The sequence below is a fragment of the Gigantopelta aegis genome, chromosome 5 (assembly GCF_016097555.1).
Source record: "Gigantopelta aegis isolate Gae_Host chromosome 5, Gae_host_genome, whole genome shotgun sequence".
Taxonomy (NCBI): Eukaryota; Metazoa; Mollusca; class Gastropoda; order Neomphalida; family Peltospiridae; genus Gigantopelta; species Gigantopelta aegis.
In genome coordinates this window covers 18404819-18429525 of record NC_054703.1, presented here as the reverse complement: position 1 = coordinate 18429525, position 24707 = coordinate 18404819, and the positions used below count along the sequence as shown (strand labels likewise).

General features: G+C 39.1%; 1 protein-coding gene across 1 annotated transcript in view; it reads left to right on the top strand.

The window, feature by feature from the left end:
* Positions 1 to 286: 286 nt before the first annotated feature.
* Positions 287 to 24707, top strand: part of LOC121372982 (atrial natriuretic peptide receptor 3-like) — a 48719-nt gene continuing 24298 nt past the window's right edge. The window contains exons 1-2 of the mRNA XM_041499421.1: positions 287 to 596; positions 6185 to 6571. Of these exons, the coding sequence (XP_041355355.1) occupies positions 287 to 596; positions 6185 to 6571 (697 nt within the window). The remainder of the gene's footprint in view (positions 597 to 6184; positions 6572 to 24707) is intronic.

The window sequence follows — 24707 nt, the reverse complement described above, 5'->3', positions numbered from 1 at the left end:
GTGTTGTAAATATGTCACTGCACTCCAGTGATAATCCTCCCCACTGCTTGGATTTATGTGAAGCTCTGACGTATATTTTCGCAGACGGTTACAGAATATACTCTTTCTACTTAGTCGTCCGTTGCTTTCTTGGCGTGTGACTTGTCCTATAAATAGTATTTGGTCAATATGCCAAGCGACTCAACCAGTGGACAGTTTGTGGTCACCCCGACGCCGTGTCACCTACAGGTGATGTATACGCCTCTTCGAACACCTTAATCAATTCTGACGTCACAGCAAGTAAAGTATGTGGTATTCAGTGAATGTGCTGTTCGGGTGTTTTCACGCGTGTGTGATATTCCACTTTTTGCAATGTGCTCAACCCTCACCGGAAGTGGTGCACATAGCCACAATTCTCCCGAAAGATGTGCGACGACGGTTTTCTATCCAGCACGTGCGGCCTTCCATCGAGGTGGCGCTACAGCACGTGCGAGACTGGATGTTGTTACCAGGAGTAACCGTTAACGTCCGTTACAGGGATTCTAAGTGCAATGCTAAAGACTCACCTATCCACGCCTTTAATTTTTACCGCAGAAAGTTGGTGCACGTGTTTATGGGTGAGTTAAAAGAGTTATCGGCCTTAGGAATTAGGTTCGGGACGTGTGTAAGATGAAGAATGCATGTTGATCATACATTATAGAAGATGAAAACGTGATACCCGTTGTTTTATCAACTCCCTGTCACGAACGTATTTTTTATAATGACTGAAATAGAGATTGCAATTTTATTTATTTCCTCAGCTGTATAATAATAATAATAATAATAATAATAATAATAACAATAATAATGATGATGATAATACCCGCGAATCCATCCTGGAAATTATCCATCCATCCACTAATTCCGTCATCCAGATCAATGGCGCATTTCCGTTTGTTGGTTCGCTTTTCATTTGGTTCGCTCGTCCATCCGTATCCGTCCGTCCATCCATCCATCCATCCATCCATCCTTAGATCCATGTAGCCGTCCTTCCATCCATGTAGCCATCCATTCATCGATGCACACTTGTGCAATTCATACTGTCCCCACGAATTCACCCGTCAGTCCGTCCACAGTCTGAATAACGGGGATATTGCAGTTCTATAGATATGTCCATTTTACTTTGGTTTCTGCCGCGGGTAGTGGGTCGTGTGAAATAATACAAGTTGAGACCGCTAGAAACGGGAATCGAAAACTTGTTAATTTTTCTAAACATGCTTTTCAATGTGGCCTAAACTTGAAAATAACATTCTACTGCTAGAAATCCAAAGCTGGATATATCTTGTAATAACTGAATGTTGGAACTTCGCTCGAGATGAGTGTATAATGTTTGACTGTTTCATGTCGACACGTACTACTGCGTCTGTTAGATTGGTAAATTGCAATACGGCAATACAAATGTTGTGTTTGTATTTTCGTATGTATGTACGTGTGAATATCTATATGTTGAATGTATGTTGGGTTTGACCAGTACAGATGAATACGGACAATCAAAGGGGATAAAATAATGTTTGGCCTCACAAACTGTCTCATGCGGTTGCCCGGACTCGAACCGTAGGCATCGAAACCTCATATCTATCTATCTATCCATCTATCCATCCATCCATCCATCCATGTATGTAAGTATGTATGTACATGCTTTTATCTAAGCAAAGGGAAAACATGCAACGATTGCAAAGTGTGTTCGACTACTGCCCATATAATCGTCTTGCTTAGAATATGACTATCTCTATATTCGGTGCATGTCTCGTCATCGTAATCATAGTGGTAACTCGATATGGATTTCGTCCATGATAATTCCATAGGCATCAATGGATTTGTTCTACCAACCGGCCGCTAAGCACATTTTGAAATGATTGGGCGATGGGAGGTCGCATATATATTTATTCATATACTACTTTGAATTTCAAACTTTTAATTTATATTTTATATACTATTTTGCATTTCGAACTGTTTAATACATATATTATTATGCAGAAGTATTATGTGTGACATTTGGGGAAATAACTGATGTATGTTACCTAAACGATGTGATAACTGTCACGGCTTTCAATTCTATACAATTATTTAATTATGTCCTTGTAAGTTCGCCTGCACTCGTTGCCGATTACTCCTCACGTTCATGTTTAAACAGCGCGGTAAAACCGCACAAGTTTCCAGGCACGAAAATAAATGAGCAGATAAGAAATGAAAATAATTCTTTGATGTCAGATGTGTTAACAACATGCTAGTTGTTTTTGTCTTGCGAGATATAGGTATGATAAACCACACACACCGTTTAAAAATTGATACTTCGTGGGGAGATGAAAGCGATATGTCCATAATACGAGGTACAAACCATCCTGTAGGTTATTCTCGCCTGAGGATCAAAGACATCTATAAATTAAGAATGGATCAGTATAAGACTATATGACTAAGAGAATAAGTGAGTGAGTAAATATAATGAATAAATGAAAAAAAAAGAGGAGAAAAGAAAGCAACTGAGTGTATGGAAGAATGGATGGATAAGCGAACGAACATATGAACGAAATGCGCCACGCCGCCATTGAGCAGGTGTTAGGAAATTCCAGCTGTCGACACAAACAAGCAGTCGCCTCACACGTAATCAGTTTTTAAAGTGATAACTAAAGTCGATATCAAAACATTAACTACTTCGTAGGAACAACGTGTTATACATGTATATAGTGTGAGGAATCAGTTTCTAAATTCTTTGTTATATAGAGTATGAGGAATCAGACAGCTACTACATTCCTTGTGATATATAGTGCAATGAATCAGACAGCTACTACATTCCTTATTATATATAGAGTAAAGAATCAGACAGTTACTACATTCCTTATTATATATAGAGTAAAGAATCAGACAGTTGATACATTCCTTGTTATATAGAGAGTAAAGAATCAGACAGTTAATACATTCCTTGTGATATATAGAGTAAAGAATCAGACAGATACTACATTCCTTGCTATATAGAGAGTAAAGAATCACACAGTTAATACATTCCTTGTTATATATAGAGTAAACAATCACACAGTTACTACATTCTTTGTTATATATATAGAGTAAACAATCACACAGTTACTACATTCCTTGTTATATATAGAGTAAAGAATCAGTTATATATATAGTAAAGAATCAGACAGTTACTACATTCCTTGTTATATATATATAGAGTAAAGAATCACACAGTTACTACATTCCTTGTTATATATAGAGTAAAGAATCAGCCAGTTATATATAGAGTAAAGAATCAGACAGTTAATACATTCCTTGTTATATATAGAGTAAAGAATCAGACAGTTACTACATTCCTCTGTACAGCTTCCCCATAATAACACCAGCTGTGGAATGTGATTGCAATGTGAAACACTTTTTATGACTTTCTCGTTTTGTGAAACTATGTCGAGATGGACAATCTGTAGACATAAGGGCTTTGCGGCCACACGAGAGGGGCAATATCACTGATAATAAGGCCCGAGTCACACTGTAATAGTATAGGCCAGAAACTCCATTACATTCAGTAGACACAAAATAAACACGATAAAAAGCGAATCAACTTTTCATTATGTTCAGAAATACACCAAACCAACAATTTTATCAGAAATAAACCATTGATTGAACTAGCTGTGCGGAACCTCTTATAAGTACATCTTATCAATGCCGGGCAGAAAACATATTACTTTTACTTCCTTTGTTCTCTTTCCTCTTCAACTTGTATTCAAATTATTTGTTTGGCTTTTTTACTATGTATTTACTTTGTTCTGAATGTTTGCATTATAGTAATGCTCGGTCCGAATATTCGAATATTCGCTCACTAATTTACTATTCGAAATATTCGAATAGTATTTTCAATTATTCGAGTATCTGCGATTTTTACGTGATATGGAGAAAATGAGATGAATAATGCAGTGTGTTTGAATGTTATGATCGATACTGCATGCTTGCATGCCACGTGCATTTATTTGGGAACATAAAACATGTCTCAAATATTAGTTGTGAGGACATGTGAGGCTCTGAAATTCATTCAGAAAGTATTGCTCATCTACACTAATCGATATGTTGGTTTCAAATAATGTTTGCATTAATTGAAACAAAAACTGTGTAACCAATTTAAACAACAGTGATGTTTTGGACATTACAAACACTTCTACAGGTCAATTCAAAACAAAATTTTACTTCGAAACCTATTTGACGATATTATCGTACCAAAATATATACCGGTACTGTATAACTAAATTGTATAGCATATACCAAATTTAAGATAACCCTAGAATCGGGTAAATGGTTCAACATTCCCAAAGAAAACATCATAATAAAAGTTTGTAGTACTGACATTTGAGAAGAATACCATTATTTATTCATTTGTAAAAATCGAAATATTGAAAACATTAGAATTTGTTTTATTATAGTAAAACTAGACACTGAATGTCATGGTATTAACAGCGTGTTTAAAAGCAAAAGTATGCTGTTTTGTGTAATGTGTTTTCTTCATAATTCGATATTTATAGTTCATTAATACTAGAAAGATATAGCTAGGTTAGCTATAATCACTACTGATTTGTGATGTTTATTTGTTTTCTGTCGTAAATTCATTATTGGGGGTTATTAAAAGTTGTAAGCACAGTTAAAAAAACACAAAAACCGTTAATAATTTTTATCGAATATTCGAATATCATTTTCAGACGGAATACCGAACATTGCATTATAGATAATAGATACAATCGCCGACAGTGTTAAAATATATTGTAAACAGGAAAGGGCCTCGTAAGTTGGATACCTTGTGCTAAATTTTTTAGTGTATGGATATATTCCGGTTTACTGAGCGTCCGGTTTTGAGGGATTTCAATATATACATGTATATTGGTAAATGTATGTAAATTTAAAAAAAAAAAAAAAAACTTTGTGACTTTCAAAATAAGTTACATTCAATAACATGACATTCAGTGTCTGGTTTCACTTTAAAAGTCACAAAGTTTTAATTTTTTTTAAATTTACATACATTTACCAAATTGCTGAACGTAACAACAAAACATGACACGACCTTAATTACGCGCGCCTAATTCTATATGACCTGGTCTCGTTCCGCCGCCGAGTCCTAACATAGATCAGTGCAGAATGGATGATGAATGAATGACAACAGCCAATCTTACTGACAGGTTACCTGACGGACAATATTGTACCTCATTAGACGATCAAAACAGGGTCAAGGTTACATTTTATTGTACCAATAAAACGTTTGCTAGTATTAAACCAGGCGACAGTTCGGTGAGTCCAGCAACTCGAAATATGACAGTGATATCCGGCCTCAGTGATGTAGTGGGTAACCATGGTTACCCACTGACTTCAAGGCTGCCAGGCTCTGGGTTGGCCCCCGGTACCGGCTCCCACCCAAAGCGAGTTTAACGACTCCGTAAGGCCAACACACCGACTTCTCTCTAACCACTAACAATTAACCACTAACTGGACAAACAGCCAAGATATCTGAGGTGTGTGCCCGGGACAGCGTGCTTTAGCCTTAATTAGATATAAGAACGAAAACAGCTATAAATGAAATGAAAGGAACGACAGTGACAAGGTCACGTTGACCCGGACCTACCAAACTAAGTGAAGTGAGCAGTGCACAATGTGTGTGTTCGATGTAATACTGAATCGATCAAAAGCATCATCTAGGGTTCGCCCTCCTGAACACACTACATGGAATTGTAGTCCAAATTCAGAACTTCAGCAACTTTTACACATTGGCTGTATAAGCGTGGCCTTGTTAATTTTGTTTTCTCTTTATTTTCATCTTTAATTCGAGTTAAGGCTCAAGCACGGTGTTATGGTACACACATTGTCTTTCTGTGCTGTCTGTGAAGGTCACTGTTAATGTTTAGTTTCTATGAGTTACTGAGGCAGAAGTCGGTGTAGCGCTTCCTTGTCCCCATTGAGCAAGTTAGACACCGATTCTGGTAGGAACCTCTACCAGGATGTGAACCCAGAATATACCAGACCTCAGATCGAGGGCTAAGCCACGGCACACCGACGTCGGCATTATATTAAAAGCTTTAGTCTAGATTATATAGTTTTATAAACTTGAGGTGTGATTTCAGTTAGGTTGGATACTAAACTAAATATTCAAATATATGTTTGTATACGTAAGTGACACCTTTGCACTAATTTCCAGGGCCGGTATGTGACTACGCCCTAGCCCCTGTGTCGAGATATGCCCCCTACTGGAACATACCTGTCATCACGGCAGGTGGATTCGCACACAATTTTGGTTCGGAAAAAATAGACGAATTCTCTTCTTTAACACGTATTGGCGCAACATTTAACTCATTGGCGGTGTCGGTGACAGCCATGTTGCAGCATTTTAACTGGTCACGTGTCAAACTGATTTACGACGGAGAAGGATACGACGACATCATGCCCAGGTTGTGTTATCTACTGGCGTCGTCGTTGATATCGCATAGAAAGTCGATGGGGATGGAACATGAATTTCATTTGTACTTACCAGCCGTACAGACATTGGATTACGTATTCCACAAGCACATTGGAAACGACTTCAACAGTGAGTATTAAAATAGTTGTTATTGGAATATTTACTGTTATAATTAGATGTGGATTCGTAAAGATGATATATCATAGTTACACGTGCCAAATTTCGGTATTTCTATATTGGTTTGAAATAAATAACTACAGATAATCTTTGCATGAATAACTCTGGAATATCGAAACTGTGAAATGGTTTCAGGCCGTGAGTCGCGTTCAGTCGGTCTAGATGCCTGTTTTACCATGTCGTGACAAAACTATGCAAAGTTAACAGCAGCCTTGCCTGGCATAACGTTTGGGAGTGTTCGCCTCAACTGAACGCGCCCAGTTCCATCGTTTGTCCTCGAACGGTTCTCCAGTATTGCTTGGCTGTAATTGTTAACGGGAATATAGTTGAAGGTACGTAATGCTTATATTCAAAGCTAAAGTTAATAAATAAGTTTGGCGGGAAGCTCGATTATGCAACTTTGACACTGTATTTTTAAAACACCAGTTTTAAGTATATGTTTATTATTTAATATCACAATGACGAACATGTTTATAATAGTAAAAGTTCTCGTATTCTTTTAATATTTATGTGTGAACATGGAACTCCACATGTTTACCTCTATCAGTCAAGAAATGCTTTCCTCTATTCTAGTATTTCTTAGATAGTATTTATTATAAGCTAATTTACATTTGTGGTATTATTATATTTCTATTGCTTATTTTTTGTTGTTATGTCTGGATACTAAGGAGTGTATGAAACGCCGGCTCCAGACTACCATCTGTGTACATGTGTCTTACACACACAGAGAGAGAGAGAGAGAGAGAGAGAGAGAGAGAGAGAGAGAGAGAGAGAGAGAGAGAGAGAGAGAGAGAGAGAGAGAGAGAGAGAGAGAGAAAAGAGAGAGACTACCTTTAACGTGCCCTATACCACTAAGGTTTCGGGCATGTCTGTCACGGGCCAGGTCTCTGGATAGCCAGTGATCCGGTCCGGGACAGATGTCTTACAGAGATTTGCTGTTTTGTTGCAGTCTTTGGCCGGTTTATAATAACGTTACCTTGTATTATATGTGTTGTGTATGTATGCAAGACGTGAACCGGACTTCCACCTGGGACTGAGTACAGAGGAGAAAGATGATTACATAATGTGTGTACGAAACTGCCAACCGCAACTAGTGGCAATGCGCACAAGTAAATATTTATTAAAGACGAAGATAACAATATTTTGTCAAACCAAGAATAGATCTATGAGCTACGTTTGTGATTACCAAATACAATGTAACTGTTTAAGTAATGTGGGATTGTATAGCACACACATTATTAGCACATGTACACTGTTGTATAGGTCGTTTATCAGTTTATGATTGCTGTTGAGACGCTGCTGTTGATTGGCCTACCACGGGTGAGTGTAACTGTGATATAGCGAGGATTTGAGCTGGGGTCATAGAACAGACCTCTTTCCGTGAACCCGTCTGGGAATCCCCCCCCCCCCTCTCTCTCTCTCTCTCTCTCTCTCTCTCTCTCTCTCTCTCTCTCTCTCTCTCTCTCTCTCTCTCTCTTCTGTCGGATTCTGTCTCTGTCTCTCCAGTTTTTCCTCTCTGTCTAAGAAACACATAATATCCGCATTTCTAAATGCAGTGAGGACAACATCCGCTTTGTTTTCTCAGCCGTGTATACCAGATCGACTGTCTTAAAAATAAAGAAAAGGCAAAACACAAGCCATGCTTTTAAATTAACTTGGAGACTTGGGCTGCACAAGTGTGTGGCTTGAAGCGCGGGTTAGCAAATAACGTGTAACGTCTTTGATTGTAAATCACTTCGTAGTTGAGACATGCCACGATTTATGATATAACTTTCATAGAATTGCAAGAGGAGATTAAATGCTTCATAAATTTCAACAAATGCGTTGGAACTCAAAAACACTGTAATTGTGTTTGTTAATACAAAATGTAAAGCTACTATGTCCAGGATTGTTTCCTTCTAAATATTGACACATGTGAGATATATGATCCGGTGTTATTATATAACCGTATTGGTTCAGGTGAAACAATACACCACGGCCCTGCATGCTTCATAAATTTCGTCTTTCTTCATTTGCGCTGAATGTCAATCTGACTTTTGTTTTATTTCTGATTCGTATAGTATGTTATGGGGGGGGGGGGGGGGGGGGGGGGGGGGGAGGGAGCTTGACACGGGAGTCATCCTAGCAACGCTCGATACCACGTGTTCATTTGTCTTGCGATCACACATTTTGAAATTATATGGCAGGGTTTCCCCATTTTGATGCTGCATAGAGTTTTAGTATATTTGGTAAACTTCAGAACGGTTTAGAATATCAGGGGGAGAGAAGAGAAGGGAAGGGAATATCCGTTTAATGCTATCTGACCATGTTCTAAACTACGGTTGTCTGGGGTCTGGCATGCCGTTGGTTCGACCCTTGGTCAAATGAGGAAAACTGCTAAAACACCTATGTGGCAATTCGTACAGTATAGATCAGCACTTGTCCTCAGACAGGATAGTACAAACCACGACCTTTGATACAGCAGTTGTGAGGCAATGGTTGTCACGGGGAAAATCAACGGACCGATTTCAAGGGTTCAAGAGGCACTGACCCTATTAGAAACGGTTTAGAAGTATCAGCCCATGAGCTTTGATTCCTTTCTTTATGTGGTGTTTGTTATTATTATTATTATTATTATTATTATTATTATTATTATTATTATTATGGACAACTAGTTTGTTTTATTAACATAATATACAATTATTGCGAAAGCCAGGGCCCTGCTTTATGAAGCGATCTTAGCGCTATAATCACCTACAATTCCCAAAGGCGACGACACACGACACGAGTGCTTCATACGGACAGAGCCGATTGTGACAAGACAACATTCCGCTTTCATCGGTTGCTATGGAATGTGCTGATCTCGTACAAGGCACTCACATCATGTGGTGTCACCTTAAGGTAGCGACCGTAACGTTGTCCAGTTATAGACACACCGTGTGTTCACACTATCTTAATTTACAATCAATGTTAGCAATACGGTTTGTACCCACTGTACGTTCTAATACTGCTATTGTAAATTAACCCTGACAAATCAAGTGAGCTCCGAACGTGTTTGTGTGATATACTGCTGGACAGGGAAGCTAACGGACGTGGTTCAAATTGTGTGAATGCTGACTCACACTGGCATTCATCATTATCCTCTAACACCCTCGGCCTGTCATTCTCGTTGTCGTAATAAAAAAAACAAAAACCTTTTTCCAAACTCTCCCACCATTTCAATCTGTTTTAATTTTGTTATCACATCAGTCTCCTCCAATTCTGTATTCACCATCACCTACCTGTCTCAACTTCCCCCACCGGTATATGTAATATATGTGTACTACCCTGCACCCTCATGGTACCCCATCATCTACAGCTAATAAAGCTGGTCTGATACACAGCACTAACTAAGGACCGCCTGTAGGTAGTTTAGTAGGTCAGAGTAACCAACGAACACCTTCTGAAGTGGTCACACTAAGACAACAGCTAAACATAATGAGGAATGGCTGGTGTGTGGCAGGGATGGGCGGTTAGAGAGACAAGGACTAGGATGTGGGGGTGGACAGCAAAAGAAGTTGACAGATACGAGGAGCTACTAGATCAAGAAGAAACAAGATGGAATTCAAAAGAGCGAAATGAAAGGAGGCGGTGAAAGTTAACGATTAAAGCAAACAAAATCAAAAATTAAATGGCGAAATTATGTGTTGTATTGCCATTTAACCATGATGCTAATAATGTTATATATAATTGCAAAAATATATTTATAAAGAAGAAAAAATGTATTTATATATTAATGTTCCACTTTTGTGCGATATGTTTAACTATTTGCTAATAACTATTTTGGTTTTCGTTATTTGACTGCTACATGATAGCGGTAAAACGAGATGTTGAAAGTCCTCAGTGGTAATATTTATCAAATTCATCTTCACCAACATTACTCTTTCTAGCTCGTTTGGCTACGATGCAAAATGTCGTGAGCTAAACAAATCGATGAAGGGCATTAACTGGTTAGTATTTACACATCATGCCAAGATTTTCCGAAAGGCATCGTTCCCTGCAAAGAAAAATAACTCTACTAAAGTGGTTACTAAGGATAATTGTGATTTAATTTTACAAAATATGTTAACCTTAGTTACAATCGCGATTGTCAGGTGCGAACCCGGGCGGGGGGTGGCAGGTGGCAGCGCACAATGGTCCCGTGACGCCTCCTTTTTGAGAAAGTTAATGATCACAAGCCTGTTGTGACCCCTAAATGGTTTTCGTTCATGTTGCAGAGTAGATACATAACATTATAATACTGCATTAAAACAAATATTGTACGCTATTCAAACCTCAACAGCTGCATAATGACCAAAATAGTACTGTTTCTCGTGAAATGTAACGGTTTTACCTTGAATTAAATATCCCTCTCTTATCCAAAAATTCATTCCAGTAATTTTGTTTTATTAAAACATCCAATAAGGATGACTGACACGTGAGGTTTCATTTTGAAGTTAACAAACAACTAACTTATTTTAGTGCACGGATAGTTTTATGTACTTAATATTTTGTTGGCATCATCCATCCTGCCGGTGACTGACAATGAATTATTACTGTACACAGTTCTACGCTACTTGTATTCCCCGTCAGGCGCGGATCCATTCGGAGGGTGCCGGTGACTGACAATGGATTATTACTGTACACAGTTCTATGCTACTTTTATTCCCTGTCAGGCGCGGATCCAGTCGGAAGGTGCTGAAAATGTTCATTTCAGAAGTATTTAAATTTGTTTTGTTTAACAACACTACTGTACATTGCACATTGATTTATTCATCATCGGCTATTGGATGTCAGATATTTGGTAATTAGAGAGGAAACCCTATGTTTCCCTTAGTAGTAAGGGATTGTTTATATACACCATCCATACCACGGTCTTTGATATACTAGTCGTAGTGCACTGGCTGGGACGAGAAATTACCCAATGGAACCACCGACGGGGATCGATCCCAGACTGACAGTTCACCAGGCAAGCGGTTTTCAATGGCATTTTGATGTCGTCCGTTATGTTACGAAAATTGCCGAAGACCTTACTATAAAAACGTCAACAATCCTTTGACGTGACGTCAACAATGTTTTGACGGTTTAATATTGTTATTGACGTGAAAGCGATACTACGCACATGAATATAGTTTAACTTGAGAACTGTGTGAATAGATCGCTGTTTGACTAATATAATCATATTTAGTTTAAATATGTATAAATCTGTGCATGGATCCTAATACTACCTAGCGATGACATATAACTACTGTGCTGTTCTCTTGCATTATTTCCTACAACTGTTGAGTGGATATATCAACAGAGGTCAGTGATTGAGTGATTCTTTGTTTGTTATCAGAACTCATGAAGGTGAAGGTGGCGGCGTAAGAAAGAAATGTTTTATTTAACGACGCACTCAACACATTTTATTTACGGTTATATGGCGTCAAACATATGGTTAAGGACCACACAGATAATGCGAGAGGAAACCCGTCCTCGCCACTTCATGGGCTACTCTTTTCGATCAGCAGCAAGGGATCTTTAATATGTATCATCCCACAGACAGGGTAGTACATATCACGGCCTTTGATATACCAGTCGTGGTGCACTGGCTGGAACGAGAAATAGCCCAATGGGCCCACCGACGGGGATCGATCCCAGACCGATGTATTGTGGGAGACTCGTGTATCTAGGAAGAGGGTGTTGGTGGGGCACCCCCTCCGCCTCCGAAATTCGAAGTGTCCCGAAATCTCCAGTGTTTAGTATATGATAATAACACATTTGTTGTTTTTTAGCGGTGAACATATTTACAGTGTTCAGCGGCTTAATATTTCTGTGCATGATTACTGTACAGATACATGCTAGTTTACTTTTGAATATTGTAAATGCCCCCTTTAAGAGCTTCACCCACTATCTTGAAACATCTCGCATTCGTCCCTTCCAGTTATGGCAATATTAAACAATTGCTAGATCACCACTACCACACCACCACCCCCACCACCCCACCACCCCCCATCCCCCCACCCCCCACCCCCTTCTCCATAGCGAGCTTCACAGCCCCGTTGTGACATCTGCTCGAGTTCACGCTGGATCCGCTACTGGTTGTGGTTTACAATCGCTTCGTCGACAGTTGTAAATGATCGGCTCAATAGCGTAAAGCCGACTACGTTCGCTTTGTAAAACAGGGACCTGGTCGACCTGTGTTAGGAATCAACTGATATAAACCACTCGCCAAAATCAGCGTTCATTGTCGTGGCCACAAATGTCGCAAAATCGACAATTATCGAAATTTAACTGTCTCATATGTCTTAATCATCGACAAATGTCACACGACCGACGACAAATGTCACAAACGTTTCATCCACAAATGTCACAACGTCTAACGTGGCAATACCTCAACCACACATGTCACAATTAACATTGGCGTTTTTTTGTTTGTTTGGGGGGGGTGGGGGGGGGTTATTTAGTTTTTGGTCCTTCGGGATGGATATTCATAGATCAAATATAGTCTCCTTTGTTGAACAGAATCGCAGGATGAATCTGGTGCCAGGTGAGACTGAATGGATCGAAGAAAATAAACTTTCAAATCTACTGTTCAAATACTCGGGGGGGGGGGGGGGGGGTTTGTCAAGAACAATATAATATATATTGTGTCACAGAATTAGGACTCGGGATCTTGAAATAAAGTTAGCACTGCATGAGACTGAAAAAGAGACCACATTCACATTTGTAATATATTAGCCACGAAATTTATTACATACAACAAGTCTTTTAATCGTAAAGAGGGTCAAACAAATTGCTGTGACGTTATTGTACTTTAATAACTTCTGGTATATAATTCACACCTAATTTCAATCTTTATATTTCTGGTGATTATTGTTGAACGAATTCGTATACCAGTATGATTAAACCTTGCAAGTCGTGCCCAATTTAACATCATACTGTGTCTCCGGGGTGGGAGTAGAATATGGATCAGACTAAATAGAAAGTAGCCGCAATAGGGTTACCGGTGTGAGTCATGTTGGAAATCGGCTGGAATTTCATTGTGGATCATTGGCTGTTTGCACCAATCGGTCAACTTTCGATTACACACTCAGAATTATACGAACATATAAGAAGGGTTTTAAGTATTAGAACTATGCACTTACGAGTGGTGATACAAATGCTCTAACCTACTAAGAGAAATGTTAGTAAAAGATAACTAACTTTATTTTTCAGTAGTCACCTTGAACAGCTCTATACGTATTACGACGTTCAAGGAGCGCTTCTATCCCTCTCAGATGAAAGGTTTTATTTTGCTTGTTTAACCACTCTTCTGAATGTGACTGGAGTTTCACCGTCATCCTTGTAGCGCTTCCCACGGAGGTGGCCTTTCATATCGTTAAACAGGTGGAAGTCACTCGGGACTGGATTTGGGGAATAGGTTGGGTGCAATAACTAATCGAATCAACAGTTTCGCAGGGCCGCTTTGCAATCTGTGTCGTAAAGCAGCAGGGTGGTGGTGTTGTGGTTAAGCCATCGGACATAAGGCTGGTGGATACAGGGTTCGCATCCTGGTACCGGCTCCCACCCAGAGCTAGTTTTAACGACTCGGTTGGTAAGTGTTGGACCACTACACTGACTTCTCTCTCACCAACCACTAACAACTAATCAATAACCACTAACCAACTGTTCTGGACAAATAACTGAGGTATGTGCCCAAGACAGCGTGCTTGAACCTTAATTGGATATAAGCACAAAATTAAATTGAAATGAATGAATGAATAAATGAATGAATGAATGAATGAATTAATGAATAACCTACTCAAAACCTGACTGAAATCTGACGTACGGGAGTTGGCTATCCAGTATGTATTGTGGTGCAATAATTTCGTAAAATAGGTTTTGAAATAAACTTTCATTTTGAGTTTGTAATATCCGTAAACCTACTGTTGTGTGAAATGATCGCCGAGTTTTTGTTTTACTTTTTGTTTATAGGATTTAAAATCGATATTTTGATTACTGTAGATGAACTCCATTCCCGTGTTTAATGTTTTTGCTTGTGTGAATTTAAGCAACCCGCGTGACATCACTACATATTTTAAGAAACTCGAGACATGTTTTAAGTTTCCGATTGAATGCATGTGGCAAGCAGCATGCAGGACCAATTCTAGAAATGAAAGAAACCGCATTGTACATCTCATTTGTTAAGAGTTATTTTCAACATACGGCCTAAAATACAGATATTCGAATGTTGAAAACATTTTTCGAATATTTCGAATATCAAGAGAGAGAGAGAGTCTTATGGACATAGAAACAGGCAAAGAGAGAGACGGAGAAAGGACAACTATCTAGTTGAATAAATGTTTTTGGTCACATTAAATGTATAAGGCAGTCACATTTTTTATCGACCTACATGTAATGCACAGCAGCGCTAATTTTTCCTATTCAGGTTGATGTGACGAGAGAGGCTAAAAGCTGTGAGGGAGAGGCTAAAAGCTTTTACACTATTGCATTACGCCAGCGTGGCCATCTGGCCGTCTGCTATTTCGTTAGGGTGTATACGGTGAACGGAGCGTAGGCTTCTAGATAACCCACGCCTCTAAATACTATGTCACGGAAAGTGAACTATTTCAATATATTCTCAAGCCGCAATTTTTAAGTAGCTCGTCTAGTCTGTTTGCCTGTGTATACAGTCATTCAGTCATTGTCGCCTCTGTAGTGTCGTCTAGTCTGTTTGCCTGTGTATACAGTCATTCAGTCATTGTCGCCTCTGTAGTGTCGTCTAGTCTGTTTGCCTGTGTATACAGTCATTCAGTCATTGTCGCCTCTGTAGTGTCGTCTTGTAAGAACGGTTATGGGCCGATTTAGCTAAAATTTGGTATGCAGTTGGGTGTTTCGGGGGATTGATTATATTTTAAAAAATACATGTATAGGTTATGTGTATTGGCCTCAATCGCGTATTTTGTATTAAAAGTAGTTTTGTGCCGTCTGTATGGTAGGTTTGTAAGAAGCATTCTGGGCCCATACAGCTGAAATTTAGAAGGTAGTTAGGCCTACCAGGGGGATTGATTGTGTTAAAACAATGATGTGTATTGGCCCCTTATCGTAAAACCTCTTGTCATTCTAAGTTTAATTTCTACTGCCTATCTACATTCAAGTGTCGAAATATTGAATTAATTCGCTGCTTGCTTCTGGGGATTGGGATTTCTAATGTTAAGTCCGGCCCCTTTCAGGCAAGGTTTTGGTTTTCATTTTTGATTTCAATTTATGTTCGTGCTTATATCAAATTAAGGTTCAAGCACGCTGTCCAGGGTACGCACCTCAGCTATCTGGGCTGTCTGTCCATGACAGTGGGTTAGTTGTTAGTGGTTAGTGAGAGAGAAGAGTGTGTAGTGGTCTTACACCTACCCACTGAGTCGTTAAAACTCCCTCTGGGTGGGAGCCGATATCAGGCTGCGAACCCTGTACCTACCTGTGTGTCCAGGACAGTGGGTTAGTTGTTAGTGGTTAGTGAGAGAGAAGAGGGTGTAGTGGTCTTACACCTACCCACCGAGTCGTTAAAACTCGCTCTGGGTGGGAGCAGATGTCACATTAATTTGCATTCCTCGGTCAACATTATACGTAGTATAAGCACTTCCCAGTGCATATTATACATGTAATATACACTCCCCCAGTCTACATTATACGTAGTATAAGCACTTCCCAGTGCATATTATACATGTAATATACACTCCCCCAGTCTACATTATACGTAGTATAAGCACTTCCCGGTGCATATTATACATGTAATATACACTCCCCCAGTCTATATTATACGTAGTATAAGCACTTCCCAGTGCATATTATACATGTAATATACACTCCCCCAGTCTACATTATACGTAGTATAAGCACTTCCCGGTGCATATTATACATGTAATATACACTCCCCCAGTCTATATTATACGTAGTATAAGCACTTCCCAGTGCATATTATACATGTAATATACACTCCCCCAGTCTATATTATACGTAGTCTAAAATACAAATTTTATGCACTCACATAATTATATTTTTGGAATTTTTATTATGTTTGTATGACCAGTGCATTTTATAAACGTTGGTATAAATGTCAGTGGCGTGAGGGTTGAGTATATTGATCAGTGGCGTGAAGGTTGTGATGGTTGAGTATATTGATCAGTGGCGTGAAGGTTGAGTATATTGATCAGTGGCGTGAAGGTTCAGTATATTGATCAGTGGCGTGAGGGTTCAGTATATTGACAGTGGCGTAAAGTTTGAGTATATTGATCAGTGACGTGAAGGTTGAGTATATTGATCAGTGGAGTGAGGGTTGAGTACATTGACAGTGGCGTGAGGGTTGAGTATATTGATCAGTGGCGTGAGGGTTGAGTATATTGATCAGTGGCGTGAAGGTTGAGTATATTGATCAGTGGCGTGAGGGTTGAGTATATTGACAGTGGCGTGAGGGTTGAGTATATTCATCAGTGGCGTGAAGGTTGAGTATATTGATCCGTGGCGTGAAGGTTGAGTATATTGATCCGTGGCGTGAAGGTTGAGTATATTGATCAGTGGCGTGAGGGTTGAGTATATTGACAGAGACGTGAGGGTTGAGTATATTGATCAGTGACGTGAGGGTTGAGTATATTGATCAGTGGCGTGAGGGTTGAGTATATTAACAGTGGCGAAAACAAAGGAGTCAACACATTCCTGGATTCACCTTTACAAATGTGGAGAATAAAACATAATAACTCATCATGTGTTGTAGTCGAATGGATCCCAGAATCTATCCACCACCCCTTGCTTCACTTACTTCTCATTAATAGGACAGCTATTATGTGGGGATAACATTTCAAAACTTGGTCTTAAACAGGTGCACAGGGGGCACAGGGGGCACACATCGAATGTGTTAGGGCAAATCCTTCTGATACTTTGTATTTTGGGGTCTTTTTACGTACTTCATTAAATATTACCATACACTTTTTCTGGCAAATTCTTTCAGACCCACCCCACCTCATATATCACAATCATCATTTCTGCATTCTTTGTTCATATCACGGATCCGATATGGACAGTCATTGTTTCTTTCAGGATATTTATAATTTTTAACTAAAGGAAGTTACATGGACGATCTGAAAGACAAAGGAAGAAAAACGAATTTTAGACGAGCTTGCAAAGGATTTTTCACAAGAATTTTGATAAAATAAAACTAATTTTATTTATACGCATAATCTACGATCACCATTTATTATTGTTCATATAGTTTACACTCCATATTCCTTATTATAATTCATATAATCTGCACTATACATATAATATACACTCCCCATTCATTATCATATTACATGTATATATAATATATACTCCTTATTCATTACTATACACATTATCTGCACTACCCATTCATTATTATATGCATAATATACACTCCCCATTCATTATTATACATATCTTCTACACTCCATATTCTTTATTATAATAAATATAATCTGCACTCATCGTTGATTAGTATACATATGAAATACACACCTCATTGTTTACTATGCACACAACCTACACTCCCCATTTATTACTATACATATAATATGCACTGCCTATATCATTATTATATATATAGTCTAAAATACATATTCACTGTTATACACATAATCTACATTCATTAATATGCATACATGTATACATTACACTCCACATTCATTATTATACATATACTATCCACTCCCCGTTCACTATAATGCATATAATATACACCACATTCGTTATAATACGTTTGACACCCAATAGCCGATGCATTTTTCGTGTTGGGATGTCGTTAAACATCTATTCTATTCTAATCTATTCGATATAATACATATAACTTACACTCCCGATTCATTACAATACATTTAATGTACTTCACATTCATTTTATATATATATATATATATATATATATATATATATATATATATATATATATATATATATATATATATATATATATATATATATATATACAATCTACTCTACTTCTTCTTTACTATACACACTAGCTGCACTACCCATTCATTATTATACGTATAATATACACACCCCATTCATTATTATATACATAATCTAGACAACACATTTTGTTATATATGTATAGTAATGTATGTGGAATGTAGATTATATATATAATCATAATTATGGAATGCACGATACATGTTTATTAATGAAACGTTTTAAAGTTTGTTTTGTTTAACGACAACACTAGAGCACATTAATTAATCATCGGCTATTTGATATCAAACTTTTGGTATTTCGTAGTCTCGTAGTCATCAGAGGAAACCCACTTCATTTTTCTTAATGCAGCAACGTATCTTTTATATGCACTTTCCCACAGACAGGACAACACGTACCACCACCTTTGACCAGTTGTGGTGCACTGGATTGGATCCATATATCCATAGAGGTGGCTCGATCCTGCGACGCAAGCACCTCAAGAGAGCACTCAAGCGACTGAGCTAAATCCCGCCCCATATATTAATGAATGCACTGTAGGTTGTACATGTATATGTAATCAAGAAAGTGTGCAAACCATGTGTATGCTATAGAATGTGGGGTGTCGATTATATGTATTATAATGTATGTGAAGTGTACATTATCCGTGTGATAATCCACTGGGCGTGTTAGGTTATAATTATGTATAACAATGAATGTGATGTTTGCATTATATTATATTTACTAATGAATGTCGAAAGAAAGAAAGAAAGAAAGAAAGACATTTTGGCTGCTGTTATATGGTGTCGAACATATGGTTAAGGACCACACAAATAATGAGAGAGGAAACTCAATATCGCCAATCAATGCACTGCACTTTCTGACTAGCAGCAAGGGATTGTTTACATGCAGTATCACTGGCCCCGGTAATGTCGTGGTTAGGCCATCGATCTACAGGCTGGTAGGTACTAGGTTCGGATCCCAGTCGAGGCATGAGATTTTTAATCCAGATACCGACACCAAACCCTGAGTGAGTGCTCCGCAAGGCTCAATGGGTAGGTGTAAACCACTTGCACCGACCACTGATCCATAACTGGTTCAACAAAGACCATGGTTTGTGCTATCCTGCCTGTGGGAAGCGCAAATAAAAGATCCCTTGCTGCCTGTCGTAAAAGATTAGCCAATGTGGCGACAGCGGGTTTCCTCTAAAAACAGTGTCAGAATGACCATATGTTTAACGTCTGTCACGGGGATTCTATAATACCCGTAACTGAATAAAACACGATTATCAAAATATCTCTCCTAACTGTATATCTATTAGATCTCTCTGTAACAGGCTGTTAAACCCTAGTATGGCTCGTCTCTAGGTATGATCAGAGATACGATCTTATATAAGTATATATTAATATAACACGTTAGTTCTCTAGAAACACAACAAAAACACAATACACTTTGGAATCTGTATTAATCTACGCTGACAAATGTACAGCCGTAGTAGTTAATTAATAACAACAATAATAACAACCCAGAACTGATCACTTAATTAGTTAATCTCTAGGTGTCTAGTTACACAATATGCGAATCACTTCACCGTTACACAACACCCACGCGTGTGATAATTGAGAAACGCTTCCAGGAGAAGTTAATTAATAAAGGAATTACAACACCATTCCTAACTGGTTAATTTTTAATTAACCCTACTACTCGTTCAGTAACGTGTGATAATTTAGGAACGCTTCCAGGGGAACTTAATTAATACAGAAATTACAGCTCTATTCCTAACAGGTTAATTTTTAATTACCCCTAACTACTCATTCAGTAACCTTGTAACACAGAATTAATACTGGTACCGATCACAATAAAGACAATAACCTACAGTGTACCTAGGTCCGCTAGGATGACTGGCTAAGCTTTATATTACCAAATACTCATATAAAGTTAGAACAAGAAGTCTACGATTTACTTCGTCAGATGACCGAAGACACTGTCTAAAGAATATTGGTATAATACAGTATTAAAATATTTAAAAGTCACATCAATCACATCAAGGTTATACACAGAGCAGAAATAATATATTTACCAGTCCAAACGGACAACGTTCCCCCTGGACGCCTTCCAAATGTTTCTCCTCGATATCTCTAAAACACTAGCTATTTATTATAAATCAGGATTTTGCCTGGGGGTACAAGGCGGTACCTCACGTATCATCTCATATTCCAACTCTACTAGAGTCGGTATATTTCTCTCTGATCGTCAGACTTACTGACGCCATCGTCGCCAAATCACGGTTGTAAAAACCGCACTCGCAGAGGTATTACGTAACTACTCGCCACATGGCCTCCGCAGCTGGCTAAGGGTGTGTATTAGGCGTACCGATCGAGGACTGTCGCGCAGAAGTCTTACGTAACAAGTTGCCCATCTGGGCTTAAGTGCAATGAAACTGCACACGGCCCTCTAACACAATTAAAATCGCCACAGGCGAAACAAATTTAAGAGCATGTACCGTCACACACCCCCACCTCAAAAAGGATATTTCCTCTACTCTAGGAATAGGGAAATATACTACATTAAAACAAAAAGGTGCGTTAACCGACGCATACGGGCATTTATAACACATGTAATAATAAGGTGACTACCAGTAATCACACTGAGTCTCTGAGTCCCTGGTATACAAATATAATATATATAACAACAAAACAGAAATCAAGAATGTCAACACATATCATAACGTTCAACTTCGGGACAGGGCATCAGCGATTACATTGGATGTGCCCTTGATATGTCCAATGGTAATTGGGTATTCTTGCAGAAGAAGACTCCACCTCAAAACTCTCTGGTTGGAGGCTTTCATTAGGATGGTCCAGTCCGTCTTCGTCTTTTTGGAACAGCACAGCTCCAGCACCCACGTCACTGGCACCCACAGCTAGCTTGAACGGCATTCGGTAGTCTCGTGCTGCCATCACGGGAGACGAGTAGCGCATCTGCTTGATACGGTTGAATGACTTCTCGCATTCACCTGACCAATGGAACTTCGTTTCCTTCCTTTTCAGCGTCGCACGTTTTCCAGGTTTTCTCCGATAGGCATGCTGTCGAATCGGTGTAGCGTTGGGTTCCAAGCGCACATCTTGGCTTAAGGTATTGGTAACCGTTGGAAGGTCCCGACAAATGGAAACATTGTCTTGTATCAATGTAGTCAACTTTGCTCGCTGGGGGCTCAAGTCTGCTAGAATCTGGCCGTTGGCCAACTTGATCTCCGCAGTCTTGACGTCATCACAGGAAATTGAGTGTCTCTCAATTTGGACCGGTCTCTCTGGAACTATCGGCAGTCTGTCAAAATAACCTTTTAGCAAATTGATGTGACAATACCTACTTTTCCTAACCCTATCAGGAGTGTTTATCACATACCCTGTCTCATTAACCCGTTTGTGCACAACATAGGGCCCGAAATACCTGTTCTGCACAGAACCCCGTTTAATGGGAAGGTACAGCAGCACCTTATCCCCTGGTTTAAATTCCCGACTCCTAGCCTTCCTATCAAACACTGATTTTATTTTGCTCTGAGCATGGCTCAGTTGCTTCCTAGCTAGTTCGGTCGCCGGCAACCTCCTATCTCTAACTCTCTTATGTATTAATACTCCCTTGTCCACAGTTAACAATGTAGTGCGAACTGCCAACAATTTTGGATCAGCCCCCTGCTCTAGAATTAACTCTTGTCTATTATAAGGTAAATCCCCTCTATCAAACACAACTGGTTCAATTCCCCTCTGCGGGAGATCAACAGGTTCCACCACATTTAATTTGTCAGTTGACTTATCTACCATTTTACTGATAACCTCATCCACACCAATTTCATGGCTCACACACGTATCAGACAAATCACAAATATCCTCTAGGTCCCGTGCTAACCTACTGGTCATAGCCCTAGTCTTTACACACGCAGGATAACTAATCTCATCAACCTCACTCTCTCCTACTGGTAAAGGGCTGTCTTTAATTAACAACTGGTCACATTTCGGCTGACAATACTGACTAGTCAAATCATTACCCAACAAAACTCCTATGTTTTCAACGGGCAAGTCCTTCACAACCCCCATAATGACTGGTCCCGTCACAAACTTTGAACACAAGAAAACGTTATGTAACCGAACAACCATTTTTTCTCCTGTAACCGAGGTTAAGGCCAAACTACGTCCTATGTCTGAATTTTCAATACCAGCTAAACACTCTTGCGTGATCAAACTCTGACTACACCCGGTATCTCTATAGATTCATATTGCCTTAGGACACAACTCTTGTTTCACATCACAAACCATACCAGTGGACACATGCGGGTTTACTTTCTCTGCCATGGGACTAACCATTAACTCTCTCGCTAACGGAGCTGACCTCACTAAACCGACCACTTGCGCATTATCGCGTTTCCTTTAAAACAGTCCCCGATAAGATGGTTATCCTTTTTACAGTAACTGTAATGTGGACGAAAAGTTCGTGCATTGGCTGATAATGCAGGTCTATCCTTACTTTGCCCACCAGGTGCATTCCTGGCCTGACTAGCTGACCAACTAGATGACTCTCCCCGATAGTTACTTTCCCGGGGAAAACCTGGCTGAAATTTCTTCTTATCACCCTGTTGTAAAGAGCTACCCGGTACTGCCTGAGCTTTGTGTTTTAACACGTAATCATCTGCCACTATGCCTGCCTCCTCTATCTTTTTGACATCACGATCCTCTAAATGAATACGTAAGCTAACTGGTAATCCATTTTTAATGTCCTGTAAGATCAACAACTCCCGTAACTCGGTATATGACTCTACCTGATGAGAAACAACCCATTTATCAAACATCCCTGCCTTCTTAGCCACAAACTCACTATAAGACTGACCCTGCGTTTTTTCTCAACTCGCTATACCGTAAACGATAATCCTCAGGTCGTAATTCATAAGCCCTCAACACTGCAGTCTTAACTAGGTCGTACTGACTTGCTCGCTCATCACTCATTGAATTATAAGCTATACTAGCCTTCCCCTTAAACTTAGACACGGCTAACAATGTCCACTTAGACTGCGGCCAATTTAGCTGCTTAGCGGCCCGTTCAAAAAGTTGAAAGAACATGTCTACCTCCTGATCGTCAAATACAGGCACTGATCTATAAGCCTCCGACATGTTAAAACCATTTCCTGCCTCACGTCTAACTTCTTCAGTATTCAACTTTAACTCATGTTCCACTTTTAATTTTTCTAACTGGAATTCTCTATCTCTATGTCTATCTTCTCTCTCTCTCTTCTCTTTCTCTCTCTCTCTCTTCTCTTTCTCTCTCTCTCTCTCTCTCTCTCTCTCTCTCTCTCTATCCCTATCTTCTTTTTCTCTATCTCTATCTTCTCTTTCTCTCTCCCTCTCTCTATCCCTCTCTTCTCTTTCTCTCTCTCTCTCTCTCTCTAATGCACGTTCTTCTCTTTCGTACTCAAGCTTTTTAAAAGCTAACTGTTGTTCCATACTCAAGTCACTTATGTCTATCTCTGGAACAATCTCACTTTCTTCCATAACAGGACTATCACCAAAAACTTCCTGGATAATAATTGTCCTTATATCTCCTAAGGTTTTAGCTGATGTTAAATCAATTTCTCGCTCACCCGCGATTTCAACTAACTCGGCCTTACGTGCTCGCTTAATCTCCACTACACTGAGCGTAGGCCTATCCAGCAAATTCTTATCCATGTTTAGATATGACGCACTTATTATTAATTAATTTTCTAGTGAACAACGTTGCTACTTCTGGTAAATTTGTAAAAATATTTAATAAAGCCCCCATTTACAAACAATACTTTTTTAAATATGCATGTCCCGTTTCAGATCCGGGACGAGAGCCCCAATTTTCTACTCCTGTCACGGGGATTCTATAATACCCGTAACTGAATAAAACACGATTATCAAAATATCTCTCCTAACTGTATATCTATTAGATCTCTCTGTAACAGGCTGTTAAACCCTAGTATGGCTCGTCTCTAGGTATGATCAGAGATACGATCTTATATAAGTATATATTAATATAGCACGTTAGTTCTCTAGAAACACAACAAAAACACAATACACTTTGGAATCTGTATTAATCTACGCTGACAAATGTACAGCCGTAGTAGTTAATTAATAACAACAATAATAACAACCCAGAACTGA